The sequence below is a fragment of the Muscardinus avellanarius genome, assembly GCF_963383645.1.
Source record: "Muscardinus avellanarius genome assembly, chromosome: X".
In the NCBI taxonomy this organism is placed as follows: Eukaryota; Metazoa; Chordata; class Mammalia; order Rodentia; family Gliridae; genus Muscardinus; species Muscardinus avellanarius.
The window spans coordinates 31,868,674-31,889,331 of NC_137792.1; the positions used below are offsets into that span (position 1 = coordinate 31,868,674).

At 40.0% G+C, this 20,658-nt stretch overlaps 1 protein-coding gene across 1 annotated transcript in view; it reads left to right on the forward strand.

The window, feature by feature from the left end:
• TSPAN7 (tetraspanin 7) overlaps positions 1 to 17,882 on the forward strand; it is a gene marked incomplete at its 5' end in the record, with an annotated part of 124,089 nt that extends 106,207 nt beyond the window's left edge. Inside the window, 6 exons of the mRNA XM_080718756.1 lie at positions 2,680 to 2,754; positions 4,989 to 5,084; positions 6,667 to 6,822; positions 11,485 to 11,568; positions 17,490 to 17,565; positions 17,823 to 17,882. Coding sequence (XP_080574882.1) covers positions 2,680 to 2,754; positions 4,989 to 5,084; positions 6,667 to 6,822; positions 11,485 to 11,568; positions 17,490 to 17,558 — 480 coding nt within the window. The 3' untranslated portion in view covers positions 17,559 to 17,565; positions 17,823 to 17,882. The remainder of the gene's footprint in view (positions 1 to 2,679; positions 2,755 to 4,988; positions 5,085 to 6,666; positions 6,823 to 11,484; positions 11,569 to 17,489; positions 17,566 to 17,822) is intronic.
• Positions 17,883 to 20,658: the final 2,776 nt, after the last annotated feature.

A 20,658-nucleotide genomic window follows, 5' to 3' on the forward strand; every position in this document is an offset into this window, starting at 1 on the left:
TAAAATTAATTATTTGAGGCGTCTCATTTCATGAAAGGGGGAAGCAGAGTTTCCATTGGGGCCATGTTGCCTGTCCTTGTTTAGCCCTAAGTTGTGGTAACATTTAATGCCACCTAGTGACACTCATGAGTATGAGGGTGATTCACTCCCACTGCCCACTGAGTATTAGTCAATTCCTTTGTTGGCAAACTCAAGACTGATGGGTCTGCTACCACCTATTCATCCAGGTTGGTACAAAAGCTACAATGAAATATATTGAGACTCTTCTGCTGCTATCAACCAACCCTGTCCCAGTGCCTTGAATTTACTTTCTGGTATTTCTCAGAAACATTAGTTTCTTTTGGTCTAGTCCCATGGTCCTCAACTGTGGATAAATGTTTAAGTCACTTGGGTTGCTTTTCAAAAACACCTTTTCCAGAGTCCATCCTCTGCTCCAGCCAATGAACTAGAATCTCTGCCGGCATGGATCTGGTATTGTTTTCTAAAAAGCTCTTCAGGTGATTCTATTCTATAGCCAGTGCCAAGAACTTTGTTTGGTACAATGAATAACAAGAAGAAAATTAACTTCAGAGACATAGAGTAAAAAAATGGCTAGGAAACTGTCTTCTAAAACAAGATTAGAGGAAACCTGGTGATGATACCTAACTAAGCCCAACATTAACTGGCTTGAGTCTTTAGTGGTAGGGGTATAACCTTTTTAGTCCAGTGTTCCTAATTATGGAAGAATAGTATTGGAGTAAATTATCAATATTTTTTAGCCCAAATACTATGACTTATGATGTAGTCCTAGGCAGAGGTAAGTGTCTTTTTTTCCCCACCTGCCTCCAGACAGTTACCGTCTCACAACTTTCTAGTGGATACCAGGACCAGCGTGAGACTTTCCCCAGTGTAATGCATGGTTTTAATTGCATTTTCTCTGAGGATGAGAGAGAAAAGTTGTGTACATGGGGCATTGTAACTACTTGTTTAATATTATGCTTTGTTTGTAAATAATTGTAAAAGAAATTGGTATTTTAAGCCATTTTCTTCCTTTTAATATATGTGCCACTAGCTGAGAAAAATAATTTATGATTCTGTGTACACATATGTTTTATAAGACATATGTACACTTTACAGGTAAGTAATGTGGCCATGTGCAGTCCATTCAAATTCCACAGCATCATTTAGGGCCATTGAAAACATTCAGAACTGTTGTATTTCATTTTGAGATGAGAAGAAACAGATTGTAAGACATCTGCCTTGTAGGTAAGGGGTCAATTATTTCTCCTTTTATCTGTTTTTCAAAGTCACAAAAATGGAAAACATTAATATCTCATAAGTACCATGTAATATCCTGAACTTAGATGCTCTCATGTTTGTGTGTGTGCATGTACACACAAATACACATAGTTACAGGCAGCATGAGCTGAGAAGCACTGAGATTTTTAGATGCTTGCAAACATTGTTAGTAGTGTAGCATATTTCCTTTAGGGGGGTTATTGGAGGTTGAACCCACAGACATTCTACCTCTGAGCTACACCCTTAGCCCTATTTTTATTTTTTTATTTTGAAACGAGGTCTTGCTGAGACTGGGCTCATATCTGTGATCCTCCTATCTCATTCTCCCAAGTACTGGAAATATAGGTGTGATCCTGGCTCATATTTGCTTTATTAAAGACTATATAATCCATGCAGTGTTCAGACCAGAGAAGCAAGCAGCCCCTGGTAGGAAACTGTGAAGGGTACTATGTTCAGGGATTACCAGCATACTTAAAAGGCATGTCCTCCTAGGCCCATTCTGGTCTTTAGGCCCAGATTGGAGGGGTATAGTTCCAAGTCAAGTGCTTTGTGGCCATTTCGGATGAGATGTGGCCAAGAAAAGTGGAAGGTCTATGCAGATGAGGAGACACAGCAGGTTCACATCCTAGCTGTGCTCACAAGTATAAAAAATTAATGTACACAAGAAGGTTGGGTTCCACGCCGGGCATGGTAGTGCACGCTTGTAATCCCCGTGCTTGGGAGGTGGAGACAGGAGGATCGCGCAGGTTTAAATCCAGCCTTGCTGGTTTAAGAGACCCTGTTTCCAAATAAAAGTATAAAATAGGTCTGGGACTGTAGCCCAGAGGTAGAAGGGTTTCCAGGAACCACAGTACCACCAAAAAAAAAAAAAAAAGAAGGTTGGGTTCCTTGAACTGCTGAAAGCAGAACCAACATCAGCAATGAAAAGGAAAAGGAAAGTTTTTCCAACAATTGGAGCAGTTACAAAGCAGAAGGTGGGCTCACAGATACTAGATGATAGTCATGAGGAAAGTGGTAAGAAAGACTCCCAAGCAGGGAAGACTGAGTCTGTGACCTCCAGAGTAGATGTTTTCTTAACTCCAAGGTTTTAATGTTAAAAACAGTAGATACCTAGTTTTAGTTGACCTTTCTGAGTTTCTCTTAGTTGAATTGAGCTGACAGGCAAAATACTAGCCTCTGATGAGCTCTCTTTAGCATGTGTACTCCACAATGCATATACATTTAATACAGATACATTCCAATGTTGAGGCTCATGTGGGCAAATCTGCAGTCTAATATTTTTAAACATTTTGTAGGGAGCTTGGTGCTTATCTAGTTCCCCTTAGTAGGAGTAGCCTACCCTGAGAAGGCCCTGTTCTTAGTCCTGACATCTGACTTTGTCCTCATTCACTTGATTCTCAGTATGCCATGTTCCTGTCCCTGGTGTTCCTGGCTGAGCTCGTAGCTGGCATTTCAGGGTTTGTGTTTCGCCATGAGGTGAGTATAAAAAAGTTAATGAACTCAGTTAAAGGGAGGAGGATTTTTGAAACTGCTTGACATATTCAAAAAGTGCATATGAGCTAGCTATTTTCTCCAGTGGTACTGCCATTTTCCAGATATCATGTGATACGGCAGGAAATTCCAATGGAATCCTAAATGTAGGGGTTTTATTAAACTCCAAACCTTCATTGTTATTGCTTACTGCATTTCTTTATGTAGCTACCACATAAAATGATTCTCCACTCTGTTTTAAAGCAGCAACCTTCTACATAGATTAAATAATCCTTGAAAAATAGCTGTTCTATAAGGCACACCTGTGTAACAGGAGTCCTGGAACTGTAGAGGCAAGCAAAACTGATTGTCTTGCTGCCTGATAAATGCATTATTATACCACATATATAGGAGAAAAGGCAGAAGTAGATAGGAACATATTAGAAAGGGGAAGCTATACAAGATATACTACAACTTTCCATCACTGAGAAAAATGCATAAGATAAACAACTTAAAGAAAAAAAGGTTTATTTTGAATCATGGTTTCAGTTCACGGTCGCTTGGCCCTATTGCTTTGTGGCAGCACTGTGCATTATGGGGAGAGCATCTGAAGAGAAAGCCTCTGATCTCATGGTGGCCAGGAAGCAAAGAGAGAGGAAGGGGCCAGGATCCCAAGATCCACTTCAGGAGCACATCCCTAGTGATTTAACTTCTTACAAATAATCCCCACCTCTTCAAAGTTCCACCACTTTTCAGTAGTATCACGTACTAATGTAAAGCAAAACTTTTACACATGGGCCTTGGGGAGAAATCAAAAATCTAAACTGTAGCCTCCCCTACAGAATCCAAACTGTATTCTTATTCTTACCTAAGATAAGAATTACATAATCCAAACTGTATTCTTATTCTTAAGTAAGATGAAAGCTAAGAAAGTCATGTCCTCAACAGCCCTAATAGGTACATGTGTGAAGACCAGGGTCAGCCTGGTCCACTCCTACTCTTGCCCACTGCTCTTTGAGTTTTTATGGTGACTATGCTCCATGTCTGGGTTTTCTCTTAATAGTTCTTGTTCCTGGAATCCTGATCTCTGTAAACTCTTTTTATCTGAAGCAGTTATGGGTGCAGTAGGTGTGGGTCCTTTGGCCACATGTTCTGGTCTTGAGTTCGGTTAAATGTATGGTGACAATGGGTCACACTTACTGTCATTGACCCAGGATAATTTACTAAAGGAAGTCCAGCTTTTCCATAAGGGCAACAATGTTGTTTCGTCAGCACGAGTCCAGAGTGTGGTCCAAGGCCTAGTCTATATACAGTCCCTATCCCAAGGGACAAACCAGGTTCAGTGAAATGAGAACATAGTCGGTTATGGTAGCCACCTTGGCTTTGAAGCCCCATATAACTATTATCTTTTTATCTCTTGTAAATACCCCCTTGGACTTGGCTTCCAGTATTTCAGCAAAGAATGCCTAGTTAGGAAATTAACTATACTTAGCCCTAAGTTTCTCACCATATAATTATTTGCCATTTGTTGTCCTCTCAATTCAGAGGCATTTCACCAGTAAGGGGTCAGTTTTACTATAAGCCAGGTTGCCTAGTAATACACCTAACACCTCACCTTCATCAGATTTCTAGAAATGAGCTTTAAAGTTATCCAAAGTCAGCTGTGTTCACAGAAAAGAAGAAAGCGTTCTGGTAACCTTTTGTTAACAAAATAAGCTCTTGTCCTTTAACTTCTTTGATTTTGGCCTCAGTGGAGAAAGGTAAGTGAAAGTTGATTTTGTCATACTCCTTTATGACATAACAGGGATGAGTTGGGGCCCAAAACATCAGTATTACTTTCCCTGCAATAGTCTGTCCTTTATCATTTCTTCTGCACAAGGGTAGAGAAAGTTACCGAAAGATGAGTATTAATTAACTCAAAGAAAATAACTAGAGAACTTTTGCTTGAGGTTCGACAGCTCATTATCACAGACCTTTCAGAAACTGACTAGCCACTTCACTGGGTCATTTAACAGGCCAGTTTTCCTCTGGGTTGTGGGTAAGGACAACACTTTCTTTTAATACCTGACTTAAACCCCTTGGTGAATTTTCTGAGCTCTTTTGTCTCAGAAAATGGGGAATACCCTCCCTGGCCTTCTGAATAAGACTCAGAAGAGGTTATGGTGGGGTAGAAGTTGGCATGAACCTGAGTCAGTTTTGGTGGGAGTGGACCAAAATTACATTCGTGCTGTCTTCTGTAGATCAAGGACACCTTTCTGAGGACTTACACGGATGCCATGCAGAACTACAATGGCAATGACGAGAGGAGCCGTGCTGTGGACCATGTGCAGCGCAGCGTAAGTTCCAGGGAAGGAGAGCAGTATGGTGTCTGCCTGCAAACTCTGGGCTTAGGGTAGGCGGCCAGTAGGTTGAACCAGGACCATTTGTTGTTAATTCCCCCTCTTCAACTCTTGATCCAGTTCCATTTTCAAGAGTTGGCACTGGTACTTTGTCAAGATTTTAGTTTTCCAGGTAATTAAGGTCAAAAAGGACCCATGCCCTCAATTATACCTTGCACCAAAAAGGATTGTGAGCATTCCAAGGACAGCTCCTTTGCTCTCAAAATCTAAATGCTCGGAAAGAAATTAGGCATTTAGTGTATGCCAACCTAGCTTAGAGTTGGATCCCAAAGCCTGCTCTCTAATCAGCATCTTTGGGGTAGATGGAGAGCTCGGGAGAGCTGCATTTACCATCTGAGGTAGTGTAGTATGCTGAAGAATTGATCTGGAAGAAACAGGATCTGGCAGGTGTGTGAGTGGCTTGGGCTGCCTGGTGCTTTGCGGGGGACAAGAGGGCAGTAGAAGAGCAGTGTCCTGCCCAGAGGTGCTTAGAGTGGAGGTACTAATGCTCCAGCCAGACTCTGGGAATGCAGTCAGGGGACATTTTTGCTTTGGAGGGGTTTTTTGGTATACTTAAGAAACAATATTTTGTAATTTCTTTTAATAAATTTTTAGATTTATAGTAAAGTTGAGAGAATAATATAAGAACCATCTATCTTTTGCCCAGTTTCACCAATTAGATATAATTTTTGTTCTCTTTGCTTTAATATTCTCTACATGAGAGGGATCAGCAACCCTTTTCTGTAAAGGTTTATTTTAGGTTATGAAGGCTTTGTTAGGGATATTCAATTTTGTTGCTATAACACAAAAGCAGCCACTGACAGTATATAAACATATATGGATGTATCTCAATAAAACTTTATTTACAAAAACAGGCAACTGCCAGATACAGTGGTACACACCTGTAATCCCAGCCTCTTGGGAGGCTGAGGCAGGAAGATTGCAGGTTCAAGGGTAGCCTAAGCAACATAATGAGACCCTGTCTCAATATAAGAGGGAATGGGGATATAATTCACTGGTAGATCACCCCTGGGTTCAATCCCCAGTGCTGCAAAAAAAAAGCAGTGTTGAATCATAGACTACCAACACCATCTCTCTCTCTACCTCTATGTGCATCTGCCCCCACCAATTCATTTTTTTACTTATTAGTACAGATCCAGAGGAGAGCTTTTTAAAAATCATTATTTGCCTTAGGTCCCCCATTGACATTCCTGATGTAGTTGGCATGTGCATCTATGTCTTTAATGGTACCCGACTCTCACAGATGATGATGCTTAGCTAGTGGAGAAAATTATTGCTTTGCTTCGTGGAGGTGATAAGAAAGCCAATGGACATACAATCTAGACTCACTTCCTTCTTTGAGTTCAAACAGCCCCCGAAGTGAGAATAATTCTTAGTGGAGCTTTCTCACCAACGCTGTGCATGTTGTCTTAGGAGCTTGGCCCATGATCCCTTTTAAAGGTTGCAGAGCAGTGAATAGAAAGACACAGTGTTTTTTATCTACCACTCTTTGATTCTTTACCTCTCTCTCCATTAATAGCTGAGCTGCTGTGGTGTGCAGAACTACACCAACTGGAGCACCAGCCCCTACTTCCTGGAGCACGGCATCCCCCCCAGCTGCTGCATGAACGATACCGACTGTAACCCCCAGGATCTGCACAACCTGACTGTGGCCGCTACCAAAGTTAACCAGAAGGTACCTGTTTCTTTCCGGCCCCAATGGGTCCTGTGGTAATTGTTTGAGAGGGCTTTGTTGTTCTTGTGAAATTATGACACAGGTTAGAACAGATAGTCCAGGAGGGAGGCAAGAGTCTTCCTTTGTCATCTTCGATTACCTGGGAGAGCACTTGAGGCTGCTCACTTCTAAAAGAGAAAGCTGTGCCTCAGATCATCCTCATACTGCACTCCCGCAGCCAGTCTCTACCAGGCACAGTTATGAAGGCTTAGCAAGTGGTTCCCGTTAACCCCGATGCTTGTGTCAGACAGAGAATGCTGGCTTTCTTCTTTCTGGGTGTCTTTTTTTTCTGCTCGTATACCATCTAAACATGAAATTATTCGCAGCTGGGTGCCAGTCTTTGGCAGGAAGAAGGGAGCAGAGTTGACAGACAGCATCTGCTTCTGCTAAGAGGGTGGCCTTTATTTTAAGGAGTTCACTGTTATAGGAAAGGAAATCAGCTACTCCAATTCAACTCACTGACAACATCCTGATTCCCAAAGAAATTAGGGAGGTAAAAAGATAGCTAAAAGAAATTCAAAAGTTAGTACATAGTGTGAATGATGAAAATGAGGTTTCAGTAGCTGGATAAAAAGAAAAATCAATTCTGTATTCCACTTTATAGGGAATACAATGAAGGCATGATAAAACTGTGTGCTGAGGCTGTTTGTATTTTTACCCATTTAGATAAATATCATATGCAAAACATGATTTGGTGAAACAAAGGGGGGAAACCTACTGTTGAGTTTACCTATCGTTATTCAGCCATGGGGCAAATTTTCTTTTCTTATTATGATAAAATTTCCTTCTCCTGATGTCCTCATAATTCTGTATGGTCTAGTTCAACTACTGAATAATTCATAAAGGGATGATAGCCATTCTTTCAAGATTAGAATGTTAAGAGGTGGTTTCTGCATTTCACTCACTTAATGCTGATATTTGTAACATGAATGCTACAGGGCATTGTTGCCATTCTGGAAGCTCATTTTGTCATTCTTGGCTTATTACTTTGCTATTGGTGTGATTCTATATGATATAGTATGGAGATTCCTGTTTTAGCTAAGAGAACATCTGTTCCTGCTGGAAATTTCTTATGAACCCAAACTTTGAGGCTTCCTTCACCTCTCGTTAGTCAGCAAGATGACTTCTGGCTTTTTCATGGATATACCCACTGAGCACCCATATGTGTCATTAGGCTGACATTGTATGAAGATCCAAGCATACCTGGCACATGGTTGGACACTCCAACTTAGGGAAGGCAAGAAATGATCTGTTGTGGTGCAATATTTGGCTCATGAGGTTAGTTTGTTTAAGACAGCACTAATGAACTTTAGGTAAAAGTCTTTTCTACCCAAACTACTTTTTCTTTTGTGAAAGTTGAGGATCCAGAAGATAGGACCTCAAGTCAGACTCCAGTTTAAATTCTGGCTCAGCCACTTGATGGTTGTGTAGTCTTAGTCAAATTGCTTGACATTTATCAGTCTTGCTTTTTCCACCTGTACAATGGGGATAATAATGACTCCTGACCTTAAAGTTGACAGGATTGAATGAGATAATGTATGTAAAGCACAGTGCCTGGCATAGACTACTATATAGAGTACTATAATTCCTATGGTAAATGTTAGATGTAACATAAATGTGACCAAAATGAAGGTGGTTTGTCTTTCGTTATACCATCCGGCCCCCTATTAGAAAGGATGGCAGAGATCCTTGTAAGGAGAATTTTTTTTAGTGTCTTAAAGAAAGTTTGGGAGTATATTATATAGTGTATCTGTAATCCTTAAAATTATTTCTAGAAAGATGTGTAGCGATTTTTCATTTCAGTGACAACCTACACATTGACCTTACTCCCTACCTTCCCACTACAATCCTATTTTGTATTTCCCTAGGCACCTCAGATACTTGGAAGAAGTGCTTCACTTCTCTCTCACTGCCCTTACGTTCTACAACCTGGCCCCTTCAAAGGAGAAAAAATGAATGGAAACTGAAATTTGCCTACTGAATTTCATTACAGTCTTATTTAATGCCCATATGAACCTCTGAGACAAATTACTTGTCCTGAGTTACATAAAAAAGAGATAGCAATGGGATAGAGGCAGTAATAATAGGTGCTCATAAATATCGGCACCTCCCCACTGACTTCTTTCCCCAGGAGGATAAAGCTTATCTACTGCCACATTCTAGTGATACAGAGTCCTGTGGTATAGAATTAAAGGATAATCCATATAGATCTTTGGTTGTGTTGAGCCCTATACTCTGCTAGCACAGAAGGACGATTTTTGACTTTTACCTGGCAGCTTGAAGAAACCTACATTGGATAGGTTACTTGGAGAAAGCAGAAGGAAGGAGGTGTAAATAATTACACAGGATACTTATTATTTGGTTTGGGGGACAGGTTTTATTTAGGTTTTGTTGGAAGGATGATGAAATGTTTGCAGGCTCAGTTGGCTAATAGCATTTGCTGAGCCCCTGCTCCATAAAAATTCCTTGCCAGTTTGTAAGAGCAAGGGGAAAAAAGTTATTCTGTTTGGCAGCTACAGAGATACTCTTTTCTTAGAACCTCCGTGGAACTAGCCTTCTCTCCTAATAGTTAAAGTCTGCTACTTGCAGATGTTTTCTATTGGTGACTGCATTGATTTAGACATGCTGAGAGGGTAAGCAAATTATCTGTTCTGTTTCTGGGTGTTTCCTAGGAGACTTTGCAAGTGTCTGTAGATTTATCTCATGCTTGACAACCAGGCTTTCATATTAGGAAATTGAGAGAGATTATTGCAGGAAGATAAGATCACGCTTTAGTGCAGAACTTAAGGTTGAATGCAAACATGGCCTGTGGTTGTAGTATCAAAGCAGTTCTTGCAGTCTGCAGAGATATACCAAGGCTTGGAAAATGGACTCTGGGTCCTCATGGTTAAAAACAGAGGGGAAAAAATCCCCAGAGATGGAAAATATTTATTTTAGCATCACTTTCATCTTCTCACTTTGATTAATCCTATTACTGATACGATGCGTTAATTTGCTTTTTTACTCAGAAAAAGAAAACTTTTCTTATAGAAGAGTATTTCACAAACTTTAATGGGCATAGAAAACATCTGGAGATCTTGTAAAACTTCATTAAAATTTTGTTTAATGCAAATAACCCAAGGATGTGGCAGCTGCTGGTTTGGCAGGTTAGTTAGAGCCTCTGAGTAGGCAGTTCTCACAGGCTCCCAGGTGATGTTATGCTGCCAATACAAGAACCACACACTGAGGAGCAGGGTTCAAAGAGAACTATTTTGCCACAGTTGTACTAATGCCAGGCAGCTATTAAATCTTTCTGATTCCTCTCAGTGGCTAGAGTTGGCCTTATAGAAAACAAAGGGAGTAACTCTAATAATCTCCATAAATGGGGCCAGGGATGTAGCCCAGTGGTAGAGCACTTTCTAACTTAATGGAAGGCCCTGGGTTCCCATCCCAGCACTGCCACCAAAGACCCCCCCCCCAGATCTCTACAAATGTACTAGAAATCATACTTTAGAAAACATATTCAGCTAAGTGTAGAATTGAAGCCATGGGGTGGGAGGGGGAGATCTATACTGAACCATTTTGCAGGGTAAGAAAATGGCTCACATTTCTTCTCTCCAGGTGGTATAGTCAGGCTTCTGTTTCCATATTTTGTGCTAACTTAATACTGGGGCTCTTCTGGACATCATTCTTCTGCTTAGCCATCACTGTGGGAAGAAGAAATTATAGTGATAGCCAGCTTAACAAAACACCATCTTAGCTGCTACTATTTGGGACAATGTTAGAATATCCATTTCTTTTCTTCTCCCCTATTTTACTGCTCTTTGAAGGGTAGTGTGATGTATCATTTCACTAGTAAACATCAAATCAACAAACTTCTACTAGAAACAATCAAATTTCATAACTTCCCATGAGCAATAATGGAGTCCCCCAACCAGATGATTCCTCTTTATTTATCCAAGATTTTGTCATTTGATGCTGAGGTTTTCTATTCAAGGATATGGAATGCCTTTTCATTTATTCATGTCTACTTCTGTGTCTCAGCAGTGTTTACTTCATAGATCTTACAGATTTCATGCTAAATTTATTTCTACTTCTGAGACGGTTGTGGATAAAATTATGCCTGGGATTTGCTTTAAATTAACTCAGCCAGGGAATGGGTCTTAAGGAAGTTTAGATGAAACAATATTTGCCAGCCGGGCATGGTGGCGCACACTTGTAATCTTAGCATTTGGGAGGCTGAGACCGGAGGATTGCGGTTTGCGGACAGCCTCAGCTACTTAGTGAGGTCCTTCTGCAATTTAGTGAGACCCTATTTCAAAATAAAAATAAAAAATAAGGCAGAAGGTGTAGCTCGAAGGTCAAATGCCTCTGGGTTCCATCCCTAGACCCACAAAAATTTGCCATATATTAATTGTGATTGTAAGGATAAATGAGTGTGGATTCATGGTACTACTCTCTAGACTTTTTTTATATATTTGAATTTGGGGAATTCTGTTTGAATAAAATGCTGGCAGTCCCTAGGGTGAGTTGCAATTATATTTGCTAACTTAAAGTTGGAGTATATGTGAGAGTTGTAAGTGCATATAACCTAGCTTGGTATGACCAAAACATGTTTCTGAACTGTTTTCTTTCTGTTTCCAGGGTTGTTATGATCTGGTGACCAGTTTCATGGAGACAAACATGGGGATCATCGCTGGAGTGGCGTTTGGAATTGCATTCTCCCAGGTAGCCTACATCATTTTGCAGGGCCTGGTCCAGCTTTTCTCCCACCTCCATCCCTGGTTTTCCTCCCTAGCCTCCACATTTTTCAGACTGCCTTCCTGTGCCTTGGGGAAGGCTGATAGATGGGGTCAGAGCTCCTTGCTCGTTAGTCCTCAGGTCATCTGTTTATTGATTTTCCTTTTTCAACTTAAATGAAGTTTTGCCATCAAGGGAATATCGGTTACAGTTCAACTAATGACTAGCTCTAGAAAAACAACTTGCTTCTTCTGTAGGTCAAATGGAGGTTAACTGAACAAGGTGCGGGCTTAATTGGAGCATAAACAACTCAAAACATCAAATGGCTGATCCGAATTTGGGAGAGGCTTTTTTGCTAGTTGACCTGTCCTTTTTTTATTCTTTTTTAGTTCCTGTGGATCATGCATGACATCTCTCCCTTTAAAGAAAAACATTTAGAAAGCTTCATCTTGTGATCCATACTTTTTTAATTCCTGGGTTTGCCTATTGTGTTTCTCAAGAGGAAATCCAACTTTTGTGTATTAAATTTGTTATTCCTTTACTCTATCCACCCTCATAAACACAATGGAAGAAATGATAATGCAAATTAAGTAAGCCACACATACTTAAAGATGGAAATAGATTAGGCAAAATCTAAAATTTGCCTACCTCCACCAGGTAGGATACTGTTGCACATGCTTCTGATATCCTAACAAAGTGGTATATCTTTGCTATAATATTTCTGTAGGTAAAAGGATCGCCAAGTATGTTTATCAACTAAATAAAAACTTTAAATCTGTCATTGTCAACATGATTTACATTATGATGTGAGGCTATAATACACTGATAAAAGCACACTATAAAAAACTTTAACTCAGACAATTGTAGGATCAATAGATAATTTTTCAGATAAAACACAATTAATGTTGTCTCAGTAATGTTTCCAAAGCTCTGCTTTCCATATAGGCTATCTCAAACTCTAATACTTTTCCTGTCTCTCCTGCTTAGCAATGTAGATGTACTTTAACCTTATCTAAGTCTGTTCCTAAAATTTGTTATTGAAATATGGAATGTATAGACATGTGCATAAATTATAAGTTTACAGATCGCAAAATGAATAGACCTGTGTAGTAACCCTTTCTTAATCAAGGAACAGAGGCTGATTGTTTTTTGCAAAGTTTGGAGGAACAGAAATACTTTTCTTCTTAAGCAGTTAGAAAATCCTGTGTGGTGTTTCTTGTTGTAGTTTCAAAATTCTCTTTTACCATGCTTCATTGTTTTTGCAGCTTATGAAGTAAATTAAACCCTCAGCGTGCCAACACAAACAAACCAGACTGATGTCACAAGCAATGCAATTAACACAGTCTCCAGAGACATTTCAGGGACAGTTATCACCCTCAACTTTCTTACAGTTTGCTACAGTATTTCAGTAATGACACTTAGTAACATCTTTGTAGTGGCCAAGAGACATTTTAAAGGACAATGAACCTTGTGACTGATGTCAATGTGCAGGATGCACCTCGCAGCCTTAAACATACAGTTTCCTTAACATGTGTACATGTAGCATCAGGCTGTTAAAGCCAAAAGGGAATGTTTGTGTTCAGCATTTGAAGACAACTATCCCCTTAAAGGAAAAACTATTGCTAAATTCTCCCCTCATGGCTGCCTTAGAAAAATAAAGGGGCCTGATATCAATACTATACATGAGGAGATATATGAGATCACTGAGATGATGTCATGATGTATGATTCCATGTGTGTATGATGTCACTGAGATTCCTCAGTGACCCTGAAATATCATCAATGAAGCATCTTATCATCTTATCATCCATATTCCCATGTGGCCATGAGTGTGTAAGTTGTGGCAAGGAGAATCTTATTTTCATTAGTGAGATGAATAAAGTCAAATGGATCCTTCTCCAAGTTGTGAAAAATCTGATTAATACCTCTCCTCCACTCCTCTCCCTAAGAAGGAATTTATGCATAGACAAATGGTTAGCTGGCATGCTGAGCATTAATCTCTCTGTACTATCTTAAAGGAATCCTAATGTGGGGATCATTGAGTATGCTTTGTAGCACACTGTGGCAAGGAGAAAGGGACATACTGGCTTCAAGAAACTCCAAACAGAAATACTCTGCAGCAAACTTAGATCTCCTTAAGGTAACACATAGTTGCTAAGGTGAGAAAATAAAATACAAAGCCCAGTAGCATGACACAGCCATGTGGCCAGGCAGGTCCAGAAGAACAGACACATGAGACCTCCTGTGTTCAGTTTAGGGTTTTCCCCAGCCACATGCACTGCAGCTATTTGTGGTGCCAGCAGCCTCAGGGTTTCTGGAAGCTAAAGTTGGCATCCAGATGCCAAAGATCCAGGACATCCCTGGAACAGGGATAGCTACTTGCCAGATGCCTATTCAAGAACGACCAGCCCTACTGATCCTGATCAATGATCCAGAAGCAAAGCTTTAGCTACATTTGCTCAGAAATTTCAGAGCCAGTGTTACAGTAAACCTCACACGTGTTAGCTGTGTCAATGAAACTCTGTGCTTTGGCCTTTCTACAATAAAGTGGGCTCTACTTAGTAGAAGCCCAAGTGGGTAGGAAAGAGCAGAGCTCTTGTTTCTCTCTCTTTTCACCTCCACCTGCTCCTTGTCTTTTTCATTACCCTTTCTTGTGATCTCAATGATAACACCTGTTTGACGAATCTGGCCTTTCAAATCTATTGTTTCAGAGATAAAGAGTGGTGTAAAATACAAGGAAGACTAAGCTGAGTCTAGACCTTTAGTAGACTGGGCGCAAGAACTTTGTCCCCTGTTGGCTAACTCGGCCAACCCTTGTTTGGACAGTAAGATTGGCCAAGCATGTAATGTTTCTCTCCCCAGAGTCCCATTGCCTCGGCCCTCTCCAGGAAAAGCTCATCTGTCATAATTTGATGGGCAGACCCCGCTGCCCTATAAATTTGTAGCAGGAGGTTGAGTATGTTGGGGTATAGTACTTCTTCCCTGTAAGAGAGAGCATGTACACACATGCAGGCACCTCCATTGCCACCTGCTACTGCCACATAAATGGCCTAGAAACCAAGGGGTGTCTGGACTTGGACACTGTATTACTCACTTCATGACATTGCTTCCCACCTTGGTTTCACCATGTGGGGGTGGAGGAGGGCATCTTCTGTATTTAATACTTTTGTATCCAAGGTAAACAGACCTAGGGCATTGCTAGACTTGCAACCTATTAAGTCGTATTAATCCCTCATATTATGGAATATGATCATCCTGTAGAGCTGTTTTCCAGGAGAGGTGAAGGTTGAGCCACTTACCTGATGTTGGGCAACTGAAGATCCAGGATTACAATACTAACCTCCTCACCTGGTTTACTGATTTTAATGTTAAGGCCAGAGATCACCCTTGTTCCTGCCTCAGGTGGCAGCTGAAGGGAATTTATCTTGTGCTTTTTCTAAGAAAAGGGTTTAAGTCTGATATTAGAAGGGAAAAGGTACTGACCACCAGTCCATCCCTTAGCCCCTCACCTTCTTATAGGGCCTCTCCCCTAGAGCCCACAGTCATCTAGGATGATTTCTCATGGGCAAGTAATTCCTTTTGGGGACCTTGAAGGTCCTGTTTACCTTTTGATATGGAGGGCAGGACAAACCTGGAACTCTGTGTGAATTGCCTGTGTGGTTTGGGGAATATTTTGAACCTCCCCTAAACCAATTTTCCTTACCTGGAAAGTTGGGGTTATAATATTTCACAAGGTTGTAGTAAAAGAGTCAGTAATTTGTTATGTCTGAATGTGTTATGAACCTCTAGTACTTACTTGTTTGGGGCTAGAATCTAATTTTTTCACACTATCATCTATGTTCTGATGTACATTTTGGTTCTGGAAAGTGGCAGTTCTAATAAAAGGGACAAGCTATAAGGCTCAAAGTCTTCACATTCATAAGGGAGGTTTTAATTTCTCAATTTTAGAATATTCTTTATATGTACTTTGATTGGTGTATTGTAGTCTCACATCAAAATGTAGTTCAGAGTGATAGTGACATACATGTACACAGCATTTGGTGAGCTTTGCCATGGGTCTCTCCTCACTCTCTCCTTTTCCCTATACATGATATTGAGATTGGTATTGGTATTCTCATATATGTTCTTGAAGTCAGTGGAAGTGTTTTCTTTATTAATTCTCCCTCCCCTAACCACCACACTCCCCTGGGCCATCTCCCTCACTCCACTGGAGTTTCTCCTCCATTATACAAATCCCTTGTATTCAGATTACTCTCTGGCTTCTGCATTTGAGAGAAAATATATGAACCTTCACTTTCTGTGACTGGCTAATCTCACTGGTCCACCCATTTTCTTCATTTGCAGAATATTCTAAAAGTTACAGGCATGATACCTTTAGCTACTTGGCAGTAAAGGCATGGCACTATGTATTTTGTGGCATGAAATGATGTTGACCAAAGCCTCGGTAGAAGATAGGGTGAGTCCAATAAGGTGATGAGTTTTCCTTACCTGCCAGAAGTTACAGTTTGTGTATTTCACAGCACAATTGTAATTTTAAAAGTGAAGATAAGAATCAGTGACTGGAACTTACACTGGTGAGTTAAGAGCCAGAAAAATAGTTCAAGGGTTACCCTGACCAACCATGCAAACTAGAATGGTCACAGCTGTTTAGCCTGTAAGATAAGGGTAACTAGGTGGACAGGATGAGTAGTTCCTTCCCTGGATGATTGGCTAAAACACCAATTGCCTGGGCTCCCTGCCAGAATTTCTGATTTGGCAAGTGTGAGCTGGGGCTTGAGAGTGTACATTTTGAACAAGGGCCCCAGTGATGCTGATGCTATTGGATCTGGGGCCACAAGTGGAGTGATACTGTACCGGATTATCTCTAAAAGTTATTCAAACCTCTGATGCAATAAAACATGTCCAGTTGCTTAAAGAGAAGGGAAGTCATTGGCCAAGGGCAAGCGTCTCTTGGCTCAAGTGTTCTATTGGGCTCCCATCCAAAGAATGCTGATCCTTCAGGTTTGTGAATGGGAATTTCAGTTTCTAATGAGCAGAGCAAGATGTGCTGAAGGATGTGTTACTAGTGTCATAACCATTTTTATCAGATGTACCTGTGTCAAAGGTCAGATCAGGTCACAAAGATAGGTAGAGGACTGGCATCTTCTGAGGAGGTGAAAGTACTCTGTGACTGGCTGTTCTGATGACACTAAAAGCCTAGAAGGTGGGCCATTGGTGTTGATAGGTCCATTTAGTCCTGGGATCACTCCATGGTAGACAGACAAAAAGAACTAGAAGCCCCATTTTCTTCTATTCCCCCTACTTCTTACAAACCATATATTTCTTGCCTCACCAGCAAATGGACCTGGTCAAGAATAGTTTCTCAATTTTCGTCACAAAGAAAGAACTATTACTCTGTTGGCCAACTATGATTAGAGTAACAGTATGTTGCAAAATCTTCCAATATATATTCATGGATTTGAATTAAATTTTGTCCTTTTCATCAATATCTAACTAATTCCATGTCACAAATTTTTTTCATCACTCTCATGAAAAAATTTTAATATCACTTAGTATCAAAAGTCATTCTTCACTGGCCAGAACAAGCTACAGCTTATGACCAGTTCCAGAATTTCCCGTTGGCTCTGTGTAAGCAGTCAGACTTTCTCCATTTTAGATCCCACAACTGGAATTTGATTTGTCCTTTATCTCTTTCAAACTCCCCCTGTTCATATATGGAAATTCTGGGTTGCTAAAAATTATATCTAGGTATATTTTTATATCAAAATATCCCATCATACCCCAGAAGTATATGTAACTACTATGTTTCAGTTAAGAATAAAAATTTAAATAAAAACTTACATCTAAGATAAAAGAAGGAAATAGTTCAGTGACTTGTTATCTTCCTTTTGCTTGTCTCCCTGGCAACAGCTGATTGGCATGCTGCTGGCCTGCTGTCTGTCCCGGTTCATCACGGCCAATCAGTATGAGATGGTGTAAAGAGAAGGTAAGTGGCAATAGAGAGTGTTGAATTTTGCAGGTTCCCCTTAGGTGCCCATACTGCCCTTCAGATGGGCATAATCACTTAACTATCTGATCTTATTGGCCCTTTTCCATATGCACAAATCTCATTTCCCTGGAGCTGGGGAGGAAGTGTGATGGGTGCTATTGTAGAAAATGTGAAAGTTCTCTTTTCAGCATGTTACCATGCTTCTCAAGTCCTTGTTAACCTAAATCACTTATATATTTTAATTTTTCTTTCAGTCTTTCAGGAGCATTGGAATAAGAGACCTGTTTTTAAAAGAAACTGCAGCAAACTCTGAAAGACTTCCAAAGAATATAGAGCACAGTACATAACACACCTGCTCCGCTCCCACTAACCCCAACCTTCTACCCCACCCCTGCGTGCAACTGACACTCCTGCCCAGTCTCTGGTCCACCTTTCAGCCCGCATCATGTGTAGTGTCCACTTTGTGAAACCCTGTTGTGCCAGAGTGTAGCCAGATCCCCCTGCAGCTAGTCCTAGTGAACCCTACCCTGAGGCCCCATGCGTGCCAGCTCCGCTGTGTGTACTTGGTCCAAATGCAGCTCATCGTAGGCGGCTGGTTCTCACACCACCACCAGCCCCTTGGGGCCCTGCATGTAGTATGGGAGACTCCTGTTAGCCCTCACTGTGGTTGATAAATGCCACACACCTTTATGTAGATAGCAGACGATAGTTATTTGTTCTTTTGACTTAATCTTGTTTGGTTTAGTTTTCCCTTTACTACAGTTTTTTCCTACTTTCTTTAGTCTGCCTAGGACATGTAAAGAGATGCATCAGTAATTGCTCATGAAGAGAAAAGCAGCATGTGTCACGCATGATGGAGATTGGTTTTGAGTGTTAGGTGGCTCCCTTGCTTGTTATGGTTTCACACCTGAGTATGTAAAGACAGTTTAGTGCGCCTTTGCCTCTTCGTTGAAACCTGTATAATCTTGTTAAAAAGCTATGTTGTTGCTTCCCATGAAGGCAATGCAATTCCTTTTTATCCCCAATTAATTGCTATTGTGTTATTTTCCTTCTTTCTATATTTTTCTTGCATTGACATTACAGACTTCGAAGACCTCATCAAATCAATTTAAAAATGAGTGTAAAGGGGGAACAAGAGTCAAAATATTTTTAAAAGATCTTAAAAATAATGCCTCTGTCTAGCATGCCAATAAGAATGCATTGATATTGTGAACATTTGTGATATATGTATTAATAAATAGAGCAATTACAAATAGCTGTGTTGTGATTCTGTTCTCTGGTTGTTATGTCAGTTTTTGAACACACATCCCATCTTTGTCTGCAGGTGATTGGAGGTGGCCCACTTTACTCACAGACACAGCTCTCCACACATACTCCCACCCCACCAAAATAGTATGGGGCAGCCTAAAACCTGAAGGATTAGATTTGTGTGTGTGTGAACATTTCAGAAACTCGAATCATTTGTCATGAACAGGACACATTGTTGGCTGCAGAAATAGAGCCTTCATCTCATTTCAGGCCTCTGAAATTCATGAAATAAATACTATGATTTCAGCAGAGTTCTGTAAAGTCTGGATTTCATTTAAAAAGGAAATGAGCATCTATTCTTTCCTTCATCATTTCTAATAAGCATATATTCTTCCCTTCCTTCTTTCTTCTCTGGGTTGGATTGAGTAAATGCAACCCAAAAAACAATTCAGTTGTCCAGTGCCCTAATTTGTACTAAAGTATGAAATGCTTACACTTGATTTAACGAGCATTTTAACAATAGGTGCAGTATAATATATTATCTGCAATCATTTTTTTCCTTCTTGATGAGTCATGAAAAAATCCTAGCAAAAGCATAAATTGATCTGTTCTTAAGTGAGTGGATCTAAAAAGTTTCTTCTCTGCAGAATAACAAGCAATTAGAGCAGAGATGGTTTTTCTAACTGTATGTATATTAGCCTCAACTTTGCATGGGGTAAACCCTATAAGGCTTACAGAAGGTACTGCCCAAAGCTTGAGATGTTGTCTTAAAAAAGTAAGCATTTTTAGAGAATCTAGAAAAGCTCTTCTATGGAAACATATGTAGCTCAAAACTTCAGTGTTTCATTTTTAAAATTCCATTATATATTGAAAATGAGGTTTTTCCGTAAAATCCTAAATAGAGCCCAACCCATGGTTCACCTCTTTGCATTTATTGATATATTTTGGTAAGGTATCTATATACTTTCTAAATTAAATTCAGATCTCCACATGACATACTTCTAATGTGAAACATTTGGACCATGGTTTATTTTACTTCAAAACTGTAATGTGTTTCAACTCTGAGTGACTTGTGTATAATATACATTCCTGCTTCAAATGATATTAAAAAGACACAAATTGAAATCCCTTTTTGAAGTATAACATTTACATATGGTAAAGTGCACAAAATGTTAAATACACAGCTTAAGTTTTTACATACGTAGAAAGCAGTGTAAGAGCCTAGGTAAAATGCCAAATATCTTCAGCACTCCAGAAGTTCTCTTTATGCTTATTTGTAGTCAGTAACTACACCCCCAGGCCTCCACCCCAGAGTACATCTCTGCATTTTATTACCATAGATTCATTTTGTTCTTGGATTTCATTTAAATTGAATTGTAGACATGGACTGTTCCATGTACCTTCTTCTGTCTGTAAGAATTACATGTAGAATGTAAACAGTCTCATCTTCACTGTCATATAGGATTCTATTCTGTATATAGCACTCTGTATATAGCACAATTTACCCATACTACTACTACTGGACATTTGCATTGTTTTCAGGTTTGGGCCACTATGAATACAGATGTGGTATTATGGGATTTGCTTTTTAGAACACAGTCGTGTGGAATTACTCAAAAATAAAATATGTTTAGATTTAAAAGGTCACAAAAAATAAGAAATCAGATGCTTTCCCTAATATGTGAAAGGTAAGGAGAAATGGGTCATAGGAGGAACTCTAGATGAAAAAGGAAATCCTATAGAGGAACAAACAAGACAACCTAAAGGAGGAGAAAGGAGGGGGGAAGAAGGAAATTCTCTAAAACACACAATGTACTTAAAACATATTGAAGTCAATCACTA